We start from the raw sequence: 20,734 nt of genomic DNA, 5'->3' as shown, positions 1-20,734 counted from the left end.
AGCAACCAATCAGATTCCACTTTTCATTCCACACAGATTCTTTGAAAAATGAAAGGTGGAATCTGATTGGTTTCTAGAGGCAATTAAGACAATTCTACTTTATACCAGTTTGATAACTCTCCCCCTTTGTCTCACCTAATTTGGATAAACATCATGGTATTCATTAATGGGATGCAGTAGCAGGATCAGGATGTGGGTAATGAAGTTAACTAAATATGCCTTGGCTAATTTGATTGCTAAATAATTAATTATTTTTCAGTGTTTTACATAAATTTCTAGGCTTATTAACTAAAATTAAAAGTAGAATAAATGTATCTCATATAATTCAATTTTACCTGTTCCAATTCCTCTGAAACAGCAATACCTGTGAAAAACAAAATTTTACAAATTGAATCAATGTAAAATACAAAAATCTTTTGGACAAGTCAAAAGTTTTGATTGGTCAGGGGCTGAGTGTTCAGACCGCGACCAATCAGGAGAATAAGTCGGAGGAAGTCTGCATGCAACGTGAGAGAGAACGTGTTGCATGCGGACTGCTCCCGGCTCAATCTCCTAAACACTCTTTAATGTTGCGTTCACACCTACAGGATCTGCAGCTGATTTTCTGCTGCGGATCCGCAGCAGATCTGCAGCAGATTTCATTTAAATAACTGAACACAGCATCAAATCTGCACCATCAAATCTGCTGCAGATCCTGAAGGTGTGAACGCACCCAAAAGAAAAAAAAAAAACACTACAATTTTACAAAGTTTCATCATTATTGTACATATTTAGTGAAGCAGAAATGAGTCATTTTATCACAAAAGAGACATCAGCTTTGCATTTACACAGGGTTACTCTGTACTTACTCCGTGACAGATTCTCCAGAGCTTTCCCCAGTTTTTTGCTTTCTTGAAGGATATGGTTTAACTCGTCAAAATCTCGACTTTCTGGTTTTGTTCGCCAGTCCCATTTTGGGTGTTCAATAGATCTGGGCACTGTAAAATAAAAAATAAATAAATTAAAAAAAGACAAGGTGTTAACACGGCCTTAGACCCAACATACTGTACATGGCAAGCATTTTTTTGGACAAAAGTCTTTATTATGCAACAGAAAATCTTTCATATATTTGCTTACTGAACAGTGGAGGGCGCAACCGCATACTATGGTAATTGTTGTTACTGCAGTGAAGAAGCAACAACAACAACAAAAACAGGTACAGAAAACCATGCAGTTTTGCAAGTGCTGTACCATTATCACCCCTTTATCGACTAATACTCTAAATTAGTTTTCTGGAAATCAATTTTGCTTTTTGATCTTCATTATTGTGTTTCATTTCTTAATTAATAGGCCGATGAATACAAAATATATCTTGTACAGATAACAGATGTTTTCAGAGAATAGTGATCAGGCAGAGTGTTGCTGAATCGCTCTGCTCGATTAAAGAAAGAACTGTGTGTATAGTTACATCTGCACATTCATCTTTATTCCCTAAAGACATTGATATCGCCAATTAGTGCAGGGGAGATAAAGGAAGCTAAATACAGGCTGGACAACACTGAAAGCGACCATGTACCCACAATCTGCCCTCCCAAAAAATGAAGTACCTTCAGATAGCTGCTCAAAGATCTGCCCTGGGGACCATTCGGCAGGTGATGCAGTTATTGACCTAAAAATCAACTTTTAAACTTGCAGCCCTGTGTCAAATTGCCATGGCCTAGAGTATCTGTCCCCTAACTTTGCACCACTCCTCCCGTCCCTCCTCCTCCCCACCCTTTTCACCATTAGGAATGCCACTGGCAGAATTTCTCTTATTCCTTATTTGTCTAAACACTGCACAGGTGCCGTAATGACTCATGTGCAGTGCTCAAACTGGTGATGAATAGTAGAAAACCTGCCTGGAGCATTCCTAATGATGGAAAGGGTGGGGAGGAGGGACGGTGCAAGCCTAATGCACAGACACTCTAGGTAACACCAGTTTGACACAGGGCTGCAAGTTTAAAAGTTGTTTTCTTGGACAATAACTGCATCACCTGCCGAATGGACCACAGGACGGAACTTGGATTAAAAGCAGCTATCCGAAGGTACAAGCGGTTGAGGGGGCAGATTGTGGGTACAGAGTCGCTTGACGCCTGGAGAGGTAAGTATCCCTTGGATCCAAAATATGAATGATTAACCCTTCCACTGCCTGAGGCCATCAAGGATTTAGACATCAGTCATTTCTCTTAGTTGCCTTAGACCACACGGATTAGTGTATTTAATCCATACTCTGCTCTAAACATTGATGAATACTGTTAAGGTCTGCCCAAGATCGACAGAGAACCCAGCGGTAACCAGTAACCAGGTGCCACGTACTGGATAATAATACCATCCAGGAGCATCAGGATCTGGTACAATGGTGTCTGGAACGTAAGACGGGCCAAGGGACAAGCAAGATAGGTCGTATGTCTGAACTTTGGGGTTGGGTTTGGCATTTAGTGCACAGTGGTGTTGACTATATACAAGGCATAGCAGGGCTGCAGTGGGGATGCAGGGGCCCAATTTCAGGGCACAGTCTATGGCTTATGGTCTTCTTATTCCATCACTGAATATCAGGACTGGTTTTGTGTAACTTAGACTGCACTGTTTATGGCTTTAAGTAATTACTAAACGCGGGTTTACCCGGGGCGGCGGGCTGTGCGATCCTCTTATCAGGCTGCTCATTCAGTTACACAACAAACAGTTCTCTTTTATAAATATATTAATGACCTGCATTACCAGGAACATGATAATCTCAGTAGAAGCCACTCCACTGCACAGCTAATTCCGCTACTGGAAGCCGCCAGTATGTGCCAACTGGGAAAACCTCTCCGAACAGCAAATTTGGTCATGACAAAGCTTAACCATTCATGACAGTGCAGAGACTGCTTAACCCTTTACAGCTTGTGACTTCCTACTATCTATACTCAATCCTTATCTGCAATAGGAGTATATAAAAACTAACTAAATCATTAAGGAGCAGGTTCCTTTATGCAGAATGTATCAGACTGTAGTCAGAAATTATTGGGGAAGATACTTGTTTGATGCAAAAGGAAACCATATGCAATTAGTTCAAATTAAAAAGCAGCTGTGACAGTAACATGATGGGTGCTGCCATATAAACAATTCTCTTATATAAACTTATAGCTCTATACAGTCTTAAAGGGGTTATCCAGCGCTACAAAAACATGGCCACTTTTACCCCTCTCTTGTCTCCAGATTGGGTGGGGATTCAAACTCCGTTCCATTGAAGTAAATGCAGCTTAATTGCAAACCGCACCTGAACTGAAGACAAGAGAGGGGGAAAAGTGGCCATGTTTTTGTAGCACTGGATAACCACTTTAACCCCTTCGTGCTGCAGCTAGTTTGGGCCTTAATGACCAGGCTAATTTTTCAAAATCTGACCTGTCTCACTTTATGCTCTTATAGCTCAGTGATGCTTTAACGTATGCTAGCGATTCTGAGATTGCTTTTTCGTGACATATGGCACTTTATGTTAGTGGCAAAATTTGGTCACTATTTTGTGTGTTTTTTGTGAAAATCAAAATATCATGAAAAATTGAAAAAATTAGCATTTTATGAACTTTGAAATTCTCTGCTTCTAAAAAAAGAAAGTCGTAGCACATAAATTAGTTACTAAGTCACATTACCAATATGTCTTCTTTATTCTGGCATAATTTGGTAAACATATTTTACTTTTTTAGGGTGTTATGGGGCTTAGAAATGTATCAGCAAATTATCACATTTTCGTGAAACTGATTTTTTTAGGGACCAGTTCTTTTTTTAAATGGATTTAGAAGTCTGGTATCCTGAAAACCCCCATAAGTGACCCCATTTTGGAAACAACACACCTTAAAGAATTAATCTAGGGGTATAATGAGCATTTTAACCCTACAGGGGTTGGAGGAAAGTATTCACAATTAGGCAGTAAAAAAATTGAAAATTTTAATTTTCCAATAATATATACGTTTAGATTAAAGTTTCTCATTTTCAAAAGGAATATGAGACAAAAAGCACCCCAAAATTTGTAATGCAGGTTCTCTTGAGTACAACGATACCCTATATGTGGGCGTAAACCACTGTATGGGCACACAGCAGGGCTCAGAAGGAAAGGAGCGCCAATTAGCTTTTTCAATGCAGATTTTGCTGAAGAAGTTTCCGAGCGCCAGGTGCGTTTGCAGAGCCCCTGTAGTGTCCGCAGAGTAAAATCTCCCAATAAGTCACCCCATTTTAGAAAGTGTACCCCTCAAAGAATTTATTTTGGGGTGTGGTGAGCATTTTGACCCCACAGGTGTTTGAGGAAAGTATTCAAAAGTAGACAGTAAAAATGAAAAACTCGATTTTTTTCCAATAATATGTTCCTTTAGTTTGAAATTTCTCAATTTCTCGAGGAACAGGAGAGAAATGTCACCCCAATATATGTAAAGCAGGTTCTCCTGAGTAGAACGGTACCCCATATGTGGGCATAAACCACTGCATGGGCACACAGCCGGGCTCAGAAGGGAAGGAGCGCCAATTAGCATTTTCAGTGCAGATTTTTCTGAAGAAGTTTCTGAGCACCAGGTGCGTTTGCAGAGCCCCTGTAATGTCTACAGAATAGAATCCCCCCAAAAGTCACCCCATTTTGGAAAGTGCACCCCTCAAAGAATTCATCTTGGGGTGTGGTGACCATTTTTACCCCACAGGTATTAGAGGAAAGTATTCAAAATTGGCCAGTAAAAATGAAAAACTCTAATTTTTCCAATAATATGTTGGTTTAGTTTGAAATTTCTCAATTTGACGAGGAACAGGAGAGAAAACGTACCCCAAAATCTGTAACGCAGGTTCTCCTGAGTACAACGGTACCCCATATGTGGGCATAAACCACTGTATGGGCACACAGCAGGGCTCAGAAGGGAAGGAGCGCCAATTTACAGGAGCAAAATTGCAGCTAGTAATGGTTATTAGAATAGCGCAGTTACTAAAATAGAATTAAAAAAATGAGATTACAGGTAATGTGGGGTGGTTACGGGCAACCAGGGGTGGTTATGGGCAACCTGAGGTGGTTACAGGTAATCTGGGGTGGTTACGGACAACATGGGGTGGTCACGGGCAACCTGCTGTGGTTACGGCAACCTGGGGTGGTTACAGGCAACGTGGGGTGGTTACGGGCAACGAGGGGTGGTTATGGGCAACGTGTGGTGGTCACGGGCAACCTGCTGTGGTTACGGCAACGTGGGGTGGTTACAGGCAACGTGGGGTGGTTACAGGCAACGTGGGCTGGTTACAGGCAACGTGGGCTGGTTACGGGCAATCTGCTGTGCTTACAGACAATCTGGGATGGTTACAGGAAACGTGGGGTGGTTACGGGCAACCTGCAGTGCTTACAGACAATCTGGGGTGGATACGGGCAACGTGGGGTGGTTACGGGCAACCTGCAGTGCTTACAGACAATCTGGGGTGGTTACGGGCAACGTGGGGTGGTTACGGGCAACCTGCAGTGCTTACAGACAATCTGGGGTGGTTACGGGCAACGTGGGGTGGTTACGGGCAACCTGCAGTGCTTACTGACAATCTGGGGTGGTTACGGGCAACGTGGGGTGGTTAAGGGCAATGTGGGGTGGTTACAGATAAACTGAAGTTCTTATAGGCAATCTGGGGTGGATACCTGTTATCTGGCATGGGCACCGCAATCTGGAGGGGGTCATTGGCAATTTGGGGTGGTCAGAGGCGCCGTGGCGTGGTCATAGGCGACGTGCGGTGGTCATAGGCGACGTGCGGTGGTCAGAGGCGACGTGCGGTGGTCAGAGGCGACGTGCGGTGGTCAGAGGCGACGTGCGGTGGTCAGAGGCATCGTGGCGTGGTCAGAGGCATCGTGGCGTGGTCAGAGGCAACGTGCGGTGGTTACGTGCAATCTGGGGGGGTTACATGTAATCTGGCATGATTACGGGGAACCTGGGGGGTTATGTGCAACCTGGAAGGGTTACAGACAATCTGGGATTGTTACTGATAAACTGAAGTGCTTATAGGTAATCTGGGGTGGGTACATGTAATTTGGGGTGGTTACGGGCAATCGGGAGGGGGTCACTGGCAATTTGTGGTGGTTACGGGCAACGTGCGGTGGTTACGGGCAACGTGCGGTGGTTACGGGCAACGTGCGGTGGTTACGGGCAACGTGCGGTGGTTACGGGTAATCTGGGGAGGGGTTAGGGGTAATTTCGGAGTAAACTGCAATTATTACTATAATAAAAAGTGTGTGTTTTATTTTTTTGTATGTTTGTCACTTTTTGTACTTTACACATTCATTTTCACTGTATTACTATGATTACTGTGATATTTTCTATCACAGTAATCATAGTTCAGTGACAGAGACCAAATTGGTCTCTGTCACTTTAAATTTTCAGAGTTGGCTGGTTGTGAAGCGCATGCGCACTTCATAACCAGCCAGGACGTCGAGGAGGAAGGAGCTCCGTGGATCCGGTGAGTATATGGGGAAGGGGGGGTGACTGGGGGACGGGGGTGACAGGGGGGTGGGGGGCGACTTGGGGGGTGGGGGGGACATCACTTTTTATCCCCTGTCACCAATCATTCATGGTGACAGGGGATAAAAAGTGCCTAGATGCACATGGCACAAGCGATCAGCGGTATATAGTATATACCGCTGATCGCTTGTACCGGGACCAAACAGGGGGGTCCCCGATGACTGCCCCATGCTCTCCGCTACCTCCGGTGGCGGAGAGCATGGGGCTTTCATTCATTTTAACTTTTACATCGCTGTGAACAGACATTAGTCGGTTCACAGCGATGGCGGCGGCCATCTTGGAAATGATGGCCGCCGGGGGAGGGGGGTTAGTTATTGGGGCACTAGGGGGGGCTGATCTGAGGTCTGGGGGACACTTATTTCATCTCCCCCCGCCGTAGATTCACGGCGGGGGGAGATGAAAGGCGGCGGCGGCACCGGTAATCTCCTTTACCGACGGTCGCCACTATAACGTTAATAGCGGTGATCGTCGGTAAGGGGGGGGGCGGGACGGACCCCACACACTGCCCCAACCCCTCAGCTACCTCCGGTAGCCGGGGGGATGGGGTGGGGGCCGTCCCGGCCCCGCAGCCTTATTGTCTGCCATCGCCGTAAAAAGCTGATGGCAGCAGAATAAGGACCATTAGTGACCGCCGTAGAAAGACGTATCGGCGGTCACTAAGGGGTTAAATTTCATGGGTTGCCTTGTGACAAAAAGCCCTGATCATTTCTATTGATGTGCAAGCAAAAGGGCCTGTCAAGTAAATTTTGGAGCATTACTGGGTGCATCTGGGGTTGGCATCCTGTCCCAAATGACCCTCAAATGATTGGAAATTAACAAATTGTGAGTTGAGTATTCTAAAGGTTCGTTTCTGACCTGTCAGTTAGTAGTAAATACTTTTATTCCCCATTAACTAACAATTCTGGAACACATTTTCTTATGGCTCTGTGTTGTGACGTAACTGGCTGTCACCAGTTAAGAGTGTGCCCCTACACTGCCTGGCACTATCCAAACAGAGATGACAGTCTCAGACAGTGCATGTCCCATTCTTAGACAGGACACACGCCCAACTGATAACACCCTCTTGTCTCTCAGCTCTGATTGGATAGTGTCAGACAGTGTACGGACACCCCTCCAACTGGTAACACCCAGTTTGCACTTAAATGTTACATTTCTAGTAAGAATAACAGAGGAAGGGTACAACACAGAAATTATGAATTTATAAGAAATTATGTTACAAAATTATTATTTTATGGAGAAAATAGGTATTTACTAAAACATAGATATCAGGAAAATTCCCTTAACACCTTTTTTTTTTAATTCAGTAGTTTTTATTGAAAAAATAGAACAACAAATGTATTTCATAAATAAAATCATAATAAAGCACACAGACATACAGGATGGATACCAATAAATAGTCATTTCAAAAGAGGAATAAACATTGTCCAGAAAGGATCCCAACCCCATAACCCCACCCCCCACCCCCCGTTGTGTCTAATACGAAACACCTTTAATTTGATTTGGGGGGGGGGGGGAGGATTTAAGCTCTGTTCCATGGTCTTCACTCAACAGGAATCATCAACGGTCTACAGCACTAATGTCTGAGCACATGAAGATGTGGTCATGCTACAGCAAATACTCAATGTGAAGACTTCTATTGTGCTCACAGCAGTGTAAATTGTCAAAGAGTATCGTTTACCAAAAACTCTTTTAATACTCACCCTTTAAGATTTGGTGTGTCACACACAAAACATTACTGTGGTTTGTTATATATATATATATATATATATATATATATATATATATATATAAATTTTAATAATTATTATTATTTTTTTTTTAATGTAGTAAATGGATTAAAAAACAGTGCCCGGTAACCTCATAATACACTTATCATTTACTTATATTATCTTTAACTACAAGGCTTCTTAGGGTCACCAAACAACCAGGAATAACAGGATATGGAGGCACCAAATTTGCTAACTCTGCATAGTACTCTTGAAGCACAGATGCAAGTGACCTTTCTGTAGTACCGCAGGCTATGAGACACCCATGATCTTCTCCTGAAGCTACAGGGATTTGTCATGCAGTTTCCTAATCCAAGGTCAGTAAAATATGCAAGGCATGAACCTTAGCCATCCTACCAATTGCTATACTAGACCGCATAAAACTACCTTATTAATATATAGTACTGTACTATGCAAATGTTTTTGTCATGTCTTAATACCCCAGCCAGCCCATTTGTTTAAGAGCCCAGCTTTAAAATCCAGTAAAATAAAACTTTTCTTAGCTTTTTCCTGGATTTTAAGTATATGCTTTTTTGTCTTTTTTCCAGTTTTTCTGCATGTCCAACATAAAAAAAAAACTTAAATTTTGTTGTACATTCAGGCTCATATTAACGATCAACATATCAGGCCTATGACAGTCCATGAGTGCATCTGGTTGGATAATTTTATCAAATATGTCATTCTTTACACTTTTATATTACTCTGAATGTTATTGTCATTCCCCTGTAGACACAAGCTACATATATATATATATATATATCTCCTTACACTATATCTGTGTTTCGGTATATGGTATAACATAGCGGTAATAACAAATGGCACAGCTCATTTCTTCAAAAGCAAGCGCAGATCTCTTCCATCTGAAACTGACAGTCTCCTTTATTGGGTTGTCAGATTTAGGGCTGTATCCAGAGTCAAAAGGAACGGCAGCCACAAGATACAAGAGATTAGAAGTGTCAAGTGCTATCAAGTCTCAGTTTCCTCAATCCGAGAAGAAAGAATGATCAACTCTCTTGATATATCATGAAATAATAAGTGAAGGGAACCTGACGGAAACCATTATTACTGGGTGTATTAGGAAGCACCAATGTTCCACCACATTATCTGTTGTCTAAATGCCAGGAACAGGAATATACATCGTATATGTCATTAGCTGAAAAATGGGGAAGGGTTCATTTTTATATGAAATAGGATGTATCAGTTCTGTGCTGGTAAATACTTGTATTCATGATAAAATAATTCTCGAGCATCTATCGTCTACTACTAAATTAACCAGTCCCAGACTGGGCCCATTAACCACCTTCCAGACTTATTTTGGTTTTTTAAGTTCATTCAAATTTGAATTTTTGTTCAATAATTAGTTTGTCCAGGAAAAAACAGGAGTAGGAGATCACAGGATAGGTCTAACCTCGGTACCCCCTGCTGATTTTCGTATCCGGCCCTGGCTTTTGTGTAATGAATAGAGTTGGGGTACAGCATGTGACTCGCAGCTCTATTCTTTCCTATGGAGCGAGGGAAAGAGCAGAGTACATTGAAAGAGAGATATACTAAGCTCTTTTCGTCAGCTCCATAGGAATGAATGCGTGTAGAGTTGAAGATAGGGGAAAAGTTGTTTTTTCCTGGAATACCCCTTTAAGGAAAGTATTTTTTTGCCTGTTTTCTATATAAAATACAATGCTATACATTCAGCCACTAGGTGTCTCACTTACTGGAAAACTGCAGTTGAGGCTCCATCACTAAGGCCATTTAGTCTTTAGTAATGGCCAAAAAAAAAAAATGCAGGAAATGATGTCAGTAGTCCTTTTGCTCTGCGCGGACTGGCCAAGTAAAGATGAATGCTGATTGGCCAGCAGCTGTGCATGCCCCTGTGCTGAAGAATCTAACTGATCTAAGGACCCCCACCAGCTCAGAGTGAAATGTAGAAGTATGAAAAGCACAACTGGGTCCTAAACAGACTGTTGGATTACAATAATATACAAAACTGACAGCATACATAAGGTGGGCATTAACTATTTATTTGCTGTATTTTTTTTTTATATGTCATGACTGATACACTTTAAGACTGGATAGCCCCTTAAAGCAACTCTGTACCCACAATCTGCCCCCCCCCCCCCAAACCACTTGTACCTTTAGATAGCTGCTTTGAACCAAAGATCTGTCCTGGGGTCCATTCGGCAGGTGATGCAGTTATTGTCCTAAAAAACAACTTTCAAACTTGCAGCCCCGTGTCAAATTGGCGTGGTCTAGAGTACCCGTGCCCTAGGAATGCAACGCCCCTCTGTCCCTCCTCCCCAGTAATGCCACCGGGCAGGATTTTTCCTATTCATTACTTGTTTGAACACTGCACAGGTGCCTTAACGATCCAGCACATGTGCAGTGTTCACACAGGTGATGAGGAGGAGAAATTTTTCTAGGGGCATTACTAATGATGAAAAGGGAGGAGGGACGGAGGGGTGTCGCAAGCCTAGGACATGGGTACTCTAGGCCACGCCAATTTGACACAGGGCTGCAAGTTTAAAAGTTGTTTTTTAGGACAATAACTGCATCACTTGCTGAACGGACCCCAGGACAGATCTTGGATTAAAAGCATTTTTCTAAAGGTCGCTTTAATGCTTAGGTTAACATATCAGGAAATGGGATGTATTCTCAGTTCACCACTATTACTGGAATGACTCTGAGCAGGAGCCATCTAATAAAACAGTAGGATAAGCATTGTAAAGACTATAAGATAACTTAATGACAGTACTAAAACCGAAAACAGGCAGAGCCGCATTCATTTACTTTGGTTTAAACTTACAAGATTTGGATTCTGGAGATGGTGGTGAAATATTGCAAACTGCAAGATCACTCTTTGACTTTTTTGGCTTCTTTGCATTTACTTGCCAGGGTTTGTCATAGCACCGGAAATCCCTCCTGATCCCTTTGTACTCTGTGGGGAATAAAGAGTATTATGAGTTGTCCGTATCAAGCATAGTAATAGAAGTAGAAACAATGTAGATAAGATAAAGGCAACAATCGCATGCAAAGCTTTCCATCTGCCATTAGGCTTCATACACAAGCAATGTGTAATCTGTATCCTATAAATAAAGGGTTGAATAGCCAATACCAAGTGCTGTAAAATTTAAAGGGAATCTGTCAGCACCTGGCCTCTGAGGTGCTGGCAGTGTAGTGATCAGTTCGGTTTTCGTGCTCCTGTGCCCAGGATCGCGCATGCGCTGTAGTGCAGAGAAGAAGCACAGGTGACGCTCCTCCCCACTACAGCGCATGCACGATTACGGGCACAGGAGCACACTGACCCGACTGATCCAGGACACAGACGCCGACTGTGAAATTGGTGCCCGCGGGCCTTGGCACCAACGATGTGCGTGCCAGAAAATTACATCAGAAGGAGGAGGCCAGGCCAAAAGAAATATGCAAGCAAGCAGGAAGGAGGAAGTAGTGGTGAGGCATGCCGAAGTGCGGCACAAACGCCTCTCCACTACTCCTCTTTGACACTTGGATCCAATGTGTTGGGCAAGATTGTGACAAATCTACAGCACTGTAACACACACAACAGAGAACACTCACCAACACTACACTGCCAGCACCTTGGGGCCAGCCCAGGCGCTGACAGATTCCCTTTAACCATATTTAGAGATCAGTGCAGCTCGAGTCTGATTGTCCAGCATTTCAATACCGGTGGCTAAAGATGTTGGATGCATTTAGGGAGCCCGGGAAAACATAGATACAGCCTATGGTATTCAATTGCCGAACAATTGGACTCGAGCATGCTCGAGTTGTGCTCATCTCTCACCATATTGAGATATATAGAGGGATTAAAAGGATTCATCACCTGCATGATGCCTGAACCTTGGGTCATTGGGATGGACCCCTGTAGCTTCTCGAAACCTCCCAGCCTTGACAAATAGATATTTTTTGATGCCCAAAAAGGGAGAGATCTATTGAGCCGTGTTGGTATAAAATTTGGCGAAATTGAAAAAAAAAAAAAAAAAATTCATGATGCCTAAACCTTGAGTCATTGGGACTGTTTGGTGTAGCCTCTACGAACCCCCCATGAAGGGATCCTGAAGGGGTCTTTAAGAGTCCTATTACATGGGCCGACTACGGCTAGATTAGGTGCTCATTTACTGGACCGAATAGACGGCCCAATAATCGACAGTAAGGGCTGCATGAACATCATTAGTGATGTTCATGCAGCCCTTGCCCAAACACCTGATACCTTACCTCTCCCCACTCCCGGTCTTCTCTCCTATGCTCCGCAGCACCAGAGCACAGGAGAGAAGAACAGGAGCAGGGAGAGGTAAGGTATCAGATGTTTGGGCAATTGTCATCCGTTGGCGCACATCACTATTACATGTAGCCATGCGTGGTCGGCACCCGACAATTTTAGGTCCAAAACGAACCCAACGATCAGCCAGTGATCGTTTCATTGGTGGATCATTGTCTCTATTACACGGAGTGATAATAAAGTCTAATGACCACAAGTCTAATGACTTGTGGTTCAGGAAGCATAAAGGAAAGGATATGTTCCCTTTCCCTAGGTATACAGAAAACATACACAGGAACCTCTACCTTATTCTCTAATAACTGCATATGCCAAACCACATTACCCAGAATGCCTGGACTGCATCCAATATATTTTTCTTCTAGCTAGTGCCACAGTTTTCTGCTTCTATGAATTACACGTCTAGTTTGGAAACCTACACCCACCAGCCTACAACTAAAGATGACATTTCTTTATGCAGATGCTCTGTATTTAACCAATATGCATATAATTTACATGATACAATTAATATAATATCATAATAATAATAATAATATCATCTGTAGGTTGTACAGTGGTGGTCTTTGGAATGCCTCACCCTAGTAAGCTTAGATTGTGCTGTGCACTAGCCAGTCTATAGGTACACCGTTTCTATAAATGTTTGGTAAAGAGAATGTACCATCAGGTACATTCGATCAAAGTATTGCCCATGTACAGAATGGCACCGGTGCTGCAGTCCTTTTTTTTGAACCGCGGCCTGGTTCCCATGTACGCCGTCATTCTATTCACAGGTACCGGGCTGGGGGTCAGGCACTGGAGGCGACCCACCCCTCTATGACGTGGCTCCATTAATTCTACTGAAGCCGCGTCATAGATGGTTCCTGTGAATAGAAGGGGGCCGTACACGGGAAGCGGGTCGTGGTTCAAAAAAGGACCAAGGCACCAGCGCCGATCTATAGGGTAAAACTTAAAGTATACGTACCTGATGGTACATTTGCTTTGACCATACAAATATACTGTACAGTGACATCATTACAGATCATTATTACACTAACAGCCAGTTTAGGAAGCAGATGAACAGCATTTGTACCATAGCTCTTATAAAAAAAATTTATTATTTTATTTTAGGAGGAATATGGTTTCTAAAATGAAGTATTAAAACAATTGCTCTAAGTCCTATTCACCTCTAATTATCCCAACTGTAAAGTAATGCTGAACTAGAGATTTCCCAGTGATAGATGGGGCTTGTTCGGAGCACTGAAGGTGTTGCAGCATCGCCAGCATTTACACTTTACTGCTACCAGCTGCAAATTTTATAGCAAAAACATACACGCCTCAAGCAGGGCTACAAATTATCATTCACACAGTGCTCCTGGAGGAATTAGCGTATGATGATACCGCAGACTGATCAGTGCTAGAAGTCAGGGCTGTAAAACTGGGACAGCAGATGTTTGATTTTAACCATTTTTGGCCATACAACCAGCAATATTGCAGCACTCACCAAGAAAATCAAGTCCTTCTCTATTTAAAGCATGGTCACATGATCATGGGCATTGTGACGTCTGTACCTGTGACCATGCTATATATATGTGTGTGTGTATATATATATATATATATATATATATATATATATATATAAAGAAGGACTTGTCTTTATCAATGCTCTTTATATGGCTGAAGTTTTAAATATACAGCAGCCTCTGAAATCCATGCGATAAGCAACATTATTAAATGTTGGCATGAAGCCTTATTTAAGACCTGGTGGCAATACAGGGGTAGGTGGCGATAGTTCAGATCGGCTGGTGGACCGAAAAGCTGATTGGTCTAAGTAGGAAAAGTGTAAGGGCCCTATTCCACCGGACGATTATCGTTCAGATTATCGTTAAATCGTTCGAATCTGAACGATAATCGTTCGTTTGAAATGCAGTTAACGATTAACGACCGAACGAGAAATCGTTGATCGCTTTATAAGACCTGGACCTATTTTTATCGTTGCTCGTTCGCAAAACGTTCGCAAATCGTTCGCATTGAATAAGACATCGTTCGGTCGTTCGCAATAGATACGAACGCAATAGCGAATAAATAGCAAAGAGAAACGATCGCAATTACGATCATAAGTAACGATTATCGTTCCATGGAAATGACTGAACGTTTTCAGGTCTTTCGCAATAGCGGTCGTTTGAGATCGTTAATCGTTAACGATTATGCAAACGATAATCGTCCGGTGGAATAGGGCCCTAAGGGTCCTATTACAGGAGCCGATGGGGGCCCAATAATAACTGTAAACGAGAGCCAATCTGCTAGATCGGCGCTCGTTTACTGGGCTTATTACACGGCCCAATAATCATATAACAAGGGCTGCATGGACATCGTTACCGATGTCCTTGCAGCCCTTGCTTAAACTATATTCATTACCTATCCATGGTCCAGGGCTCCTCTTGCGGTTTGCTTCTTCCCGGGTCCCGTGCGCTGGAGCTTCAGAGCAGCCTATCTCAGCTGACAGGCCGCTCAGCCAATCACTGGCCGCAGGGGCCGCCAGTGATTTTCTTTTTTTTTTTTATGAACTAGTGTCAGAAAGTTATACAGATTTGTAAATTATTTCTGTTTAAAAATCTCAACCCTTCAAGTACTTATCAGATGCTGTATGTCCTGCAGGAATTCAAGTCTGACACAGTACTCTCTGCTGCCACCTCTGTCTATGACCAGAACTGTCCAAAGCAGAAGAGGTTTTCTAAGAGGATTTGTTACTGCTCTAGACAGTTCCAGTCACGGACAGAGGTGGCGACAGAGAGCACTTTATCAGATAGTAAAGCAAAATCCACTTCCTACAAGACATACAGCAGCTAATGAGTACTAGAAGGCTTGAGATTTTTAAATAGAAGTAATTAACAAAATGGTATAATTTCCTGACACCAGTTGACTGGAAAACATTTTTTTTTTTCAGGAGCACCCCTTTAAGTCCAAGCCTGATCTCATTATGATGTTGTTAAAGGGGTTATCCAGTGCTACAAAAACATGGCCACTTACTTTCAGAGACAACACCACTCTTGTCTCCAATTCAGGTGCGGTTTGCAATTAAGCTCCATTCACCTCAATGGAAGTGAGCAGCAAAACCCCACCCAAGCTGGAGACAAGAGCGGGGCTGTCTCTGGAAGTAAGTGGCCATGTTTTTGTAGTGCTGGATAAACCCTTTAAACTTGTGGTTGTACTGAAATTGCTGCCGTAATACTGGCACAAAAAATGCACCTGTACTGTGCCCATATGGATCTTGCCTTCCAGAACATGTAAAGGAAAAAATATAAACAAATAGATGTGTTTTTTATAGACAGGTTTAGTTTCTATGGAGAATATGGGCAGGGAACAATATATTCCTTCATAGAACTACTATGATGTATTATAACGTCTTTTCAGGCGCCACAAGACAATTTCCTTTCCTATCCCATGTTATATTATACCGGTCACTCATATTGTACATCAAACCTATTTTAGGCAATGATCTAATGCTTATAAAACATACATACATTAAAGGATAATTTTATTCTGATATCCACTAGTGGAATATTTCTGCCATCATTTCCTGTTAGTAGGAATTGCTCAGTGATCAGAAGTTGAGCTTTGCATTAAATATACAGGAAAATGGGTCAATTATGCTCTCATATTACTTTGGACATCGTACATTTCTTTGAAACATCATTTTCTCATGTTAGGAAATTCAGTTCGTGTAATTGCTTAACCCAAAGTATTCAACCGGCTATGTAAGCACATTCAGGTTATTTAATTTACAAAATTCAATTTGCATAGTGGATGCCGGCAGTGCGGCATGAATAGATGTAAACTGACCGTGACCATGTCCCTCGGCCGCCATTTATTCTATTTTCCTACTTAATTGATTGCCTAAACTGAACATTTAAAGGGCACCTGGACGGGAAAACTGTTCAAATGTCACAATATATGAGATGGAATCAGCCTCTCAATACAGGGGCAATTCTGCACTGGACCCTGGTTGGGTGTCTTATAAGCTGCTGCCTCCAGTTTTTTGCAAGTATCAAGCGTAGAATGATAAAAAACAAGGGAAAAAAACTGTGCATTCTTGTGCTGGAAACCTGCCAAACTGTTACAAAGCTCCATCAATTCCTTAGTCTTAGTATATATTGTGTTTAAAGGGGAACTATCAGCAGGTTAGACAAATCTAACCTTCTGATAGTTCCTCCCTATTGTGCACGGGCGCAGAGGAGGAAGTTATGTTTTTTACCTTCCTCCTTGGCACCGTTTCCATGGTATTCGCAGTGTAATCCTTGGTCTAGAGCACCGTTAGGAGCACTGCCCCACCCCCAGAGTGCAAGTTGGGCTGTTCCTTCTAATGATAATCAATAGAGTGGGCGGGCCGAATCTGCACTCTGGGGCAGGGCAGTGCTCCTAACGGTGCTACAGAATGAGGATTACACAGTTAACAGCACAGGAACGGTGCCGAGGAGGAAGGTAGACACATACATTCCCCCTCACTGCCCTGAGCGCAGTAGGGGGCTATTAGCAGGTTAGATTCATCTAACCTCCTGATAGTTACCCTTCAACATTACTTTTGGCATCTGTACCAGGTATACACTGAATTTATTCCACAGGGTCCCATTGGGGAGTGCCGTAAGAATAATCTTTGGCAAACAGTAGGCATTAGCATATTAGCCATTTCTTTATTGGAATCTGTACTAAATTATGCTCAGAGCTGCAGACATGGAAATATAGCAGTGAGATAAAACAAATGATACCTGTCTCATAGCTGATCATTTTTGATATAATGATGTAGAGCTGGGGCTGAGCTTCAGCATGCATGCCTCTTTCATTGCCCATCCCTCCCCACCCTGCACTGTTGATGTACATCTTTAGGCTGGAAAGCAAACCATATATATCAGATTATACAGAACAAGGAGAGGTGAGGGAAGGAGAAGGTGTGCATGCTGTAGCTTAGCACCATCTCTAAGACACTTGAGCTTGAACGGAAAACATGAATTTATTACTATGCAAAAAGCCATCAACTATGAGAAAAGTATAAATGGTTTATCTTCCCAACATTTATCTGCCTGTGTCTGCAGCTTTTTTTTCACTATGAAGCAAGCTCCATAGCTCCCTCTAATGGTGGCCGCCAAAAGCTTGAATAATTGCACTGTATATTTACTTAGGAGGATGAGCCCTGTATCAGAAAAGCAGAGCTACAACCATTATTGAAGTATATTAAGAAATCATGTAACACGGAATGAAAATGACATGGTGTTAAAGGTGAGCATTCACACAAACATGATCCGCAGCAGATCTGCAGCAGATTTGATGCTGTGTTCAGTTATTAAGATTGATTATGCTGCAGATCTGCAGCAGAAAATCTGCAGCGATACAGTGTTTGTGAAGCAACCCTAAGGGTGCATTCACACGTACAGGATCTGCAGCAGATTTGATGGTGCAGATTTGATGCTGTGTTCAGTTATTTAAAGGAGAGGTCCGGTGAAAATTTTTATTTAGGTATTGTATTGCTCCCCAAAAGTTATACAAATTCCTAATATACACAGGGCACTGGAGAGACACTGAGCATCCCTCTGCCATCATCCTCTCCAGCAGCCACAGCTCGCACAGCTCTGGGAGTTGGGTCGTGACATCACCATGTTATCCAGGAAGTGACATCACCATGTTATCCAGAAAGTGAAGCCTTGATCCAGTAGTAAGTGCAGGGAAAAAAAGCACTTTATAAGCATTTCCCGTAATAAGTGTATATTGGGGATTTGTATAACCTTTTTTTTTGGGGGGGGAGGGGGGGGTAATACAATACTTTAATAAAAAAAATTTGCCTTACTTCTCCTTTAAATCAAAGCTGATGAAAATCCGCTGCAATAAGGTGTGTGTGTGTGTGTGTGTGTGTGTGTGTGTGTGTGTGTAACTTCCCTAAAAGGCTAAGGACTGAAAAGCATTTTTACATTCTTGATTTGCTTTTGTTATAGTGCAAAAACATGTCCTCCATATATCTTTGTTTAAAAGAGACTTTTAGAGACTTTTCAGTTTTCTGTAGGGGCTCTATGTTATCAGCCTATGTGAGCTGTCCTCCATTGTTTCTCTCCCACCTGTCTACTATCTATCTGAGCTGCTATGCATCCCTCCACCCCCACCCCACTGTTCACTAACACAGATAGTAAAAAATGGATTCACTTTATCTTTGTTTAAGTGGCAGTTAAATGGTAAGAAATGTTTAATAAAGCCTTCAGGAAACAAACAGTAAAACAATTAGTGCAGATGTGTCTATAGCCTTTGGGCTGCCACCTAATCTTTGCTAGTTAGTGGCCTAAATGATCCCATCACTCATTCTTACAGCTGCTGAGACAAGTTCAATTAATATATGCTAGCCTTCAGGAATTTTTATTCCTTTGGCACGAAAAGAAATCTTGACTTGTCTTCAGGAGACCTGCAAGCCATCCCTGTTGTATGTATGTGAATATCAAGTTATTTAAACCATTGTTCAATTGTTTCTCCTCATTGTTAGCACAGCGAGTAACTCACCTTCGCTTTCTGCCCACAGAGCAGCTGATCCAGACAATGTCCTAGGAAGTGGGCCAACATTTCCCAGTTTTGATTGGAGATGATTAATTAAAAATGGAATTGGCTGGTCCGGAGTCTCGGTGATAAGCTTAGTCATTAATTCCTAGGGACAAAAAATAAAATAAAATAATGAAATCAGACAGCAAGACAAAAAAATGCAAAGCAGAGTCAGACTTGCATTTCTATGGACTGTGTTAAAAATCAATTAAAAACAGTTACGCCTTGAATTTATTCAAATGTGTAGCCTTTTGACCATGTGTAGCTTTATTAAAATTCAACAGAAGAAATACAGTCAAAGATCAACATCATTTATCACTACTGTATATGCACCGAACAGCTAAATTTTACTATAAAATGCCAAAAATAGCCCCATGATGCACCAAAGGTACATCTACCTTCTGACCTAAAATCTGGAGGTAATAAAAGTTTTGAGTGAAACATGTTACAAGACACAAACTGCACCTTTTTACTTTGCATAAATTTTAAGGAGTATACAAGTCCCCATGCAGTGTCCAAATACCTGTTTACCTGAACTTCATTTAATGGTATGTATAGTTCTGTTTAGAAATGTTAGTTTAGTTCCTGTTTTACAGTCTTTGCAGTATCCTGTTATGAGTAAAAGCCATCAGAGAAGCTAGTCTTTGTTGGATATGTTATCAGCCCTTCTCTCCTCATCTGAAAGAACTTTAAGCTGATTTACAATATAGTCACATCAAAGTTGGCTCAGGAGAGGTGAGATAAGGGCCCTATTTCACGGCACGATATCGTTCGGATAATCGTTAAATCATTCGAATTAAATCGATAATCGTTCGGTTGAATAGCAGTTAACGATTAAACGAGAAATCGTTGATCGCTTAATAAGACCTGGACCTATTTTTATCGTTGCTTCTTCGTAAATCGTTCGTACGGAATAAGACGTCGTTCGGTCGTTCGCAGTAGCTACAAAAGCAATAGAAACGACAAGATGACCGGAAGAACGATCATAAGTAACGGTCAACAGTTCCGTGTAAATGGGTAAACCATTACAGGCTGTTCGCGATAGCGGTCGCTTGACAACGTTTATCGTTAATGATAATGCGAACGATAATCATCCCGTCGAATAGGGCCCCAAGGGCTGAGGGAAGATGCTACAAACTAAAGTCTCTGACGGCCTTCACTAACAACAGTACACAGAGACTATAGAGGAAAAGATAAACAAAAATTTTAATAAAGGTTTATTTAGAAAGAGTTTTTGGACCATAAGAAAAAAAAAAATCACATACAATGGTGTCCACAGCCTTCAAATTACATATTCAGATCTTCCACAGCTCCGTGAAGACTTCAGTTGCATATGTGACTAATATGAAACTTGGGGTCATTTGGGAATTGTGCGATTTTCATCTAGATGGATTAGTGTGAATTTCAAGCAACGGAGTGTCCTAAGTGAAAATTGTATTCAAATGATTTTGTGCCTGCGTGTCACAGGAGAATAATACGATGTCATATCATGTTTGATATCCTTGTAATAGAATCTGCAATGTTCATAATTACCGATTGTGCTGTGCCCAGTCACTTGTATTTTTTATACTTTGTTATACAGTTTACTTGTCATGAGGGGTCACTGCTAGCAGAAG

General features: G+C 42.1%; 1 protein-coding gene across 3 annotated transcripts in view; it reads right to left on the bottom strand.

Moving 5' to 3' along the window:
* Positions 1–20,734, bottom strand: part of C2H8orf34 (chromosome 2 C8orf34 homolog) — a 198,586-nt gene that overhangs the window by 128,784 nt on the left and 49,068 nt on the right. For all 3 annotated transcript variants that reach the window (XM_069957490.1, XM_069957492.1, XM_069957491.1), the window contains exons 2-5: positions 19,083–19,224; positions 11,082–11,213; positions 849–977; positions 336–364 (exon numbers count right to left, since the gene is read on the bottom strand). In XM_069957490.1, coding sequence (XP_069813591.1) covers positions 336–364; positions 849–977; positions 11,082–11,213; positions 19,083–19,224 — 432 coding nt within the window. The remainder of the gene's footprint in view (positions 1–335; positions 365–848; positions 978–11,081; positions 11,214–19,082; positions 19,225–20,734) is intronic.

The sequence above is a fragment of the Dendropsophus ebraccatus genome, chromosome 2 (genome assembly GCF_027789765.1).
Source record: "Dendropsophus ebraccatus isolate aDenEbr1 chromosome 2, aDenEbr1.pat, whole genome shotgun sequence".
Lineage (NCBI taxonomy): Eukaryota > Metazoa > Chordata > Amphibia > Anura > Hylidae > Dendropsophus > Dendropsophus ebraccatus.
Note: the sequence above shows the minus strand (reverse complement) of the source record. Positions and strands in the feature narration are given on the sequence as shown.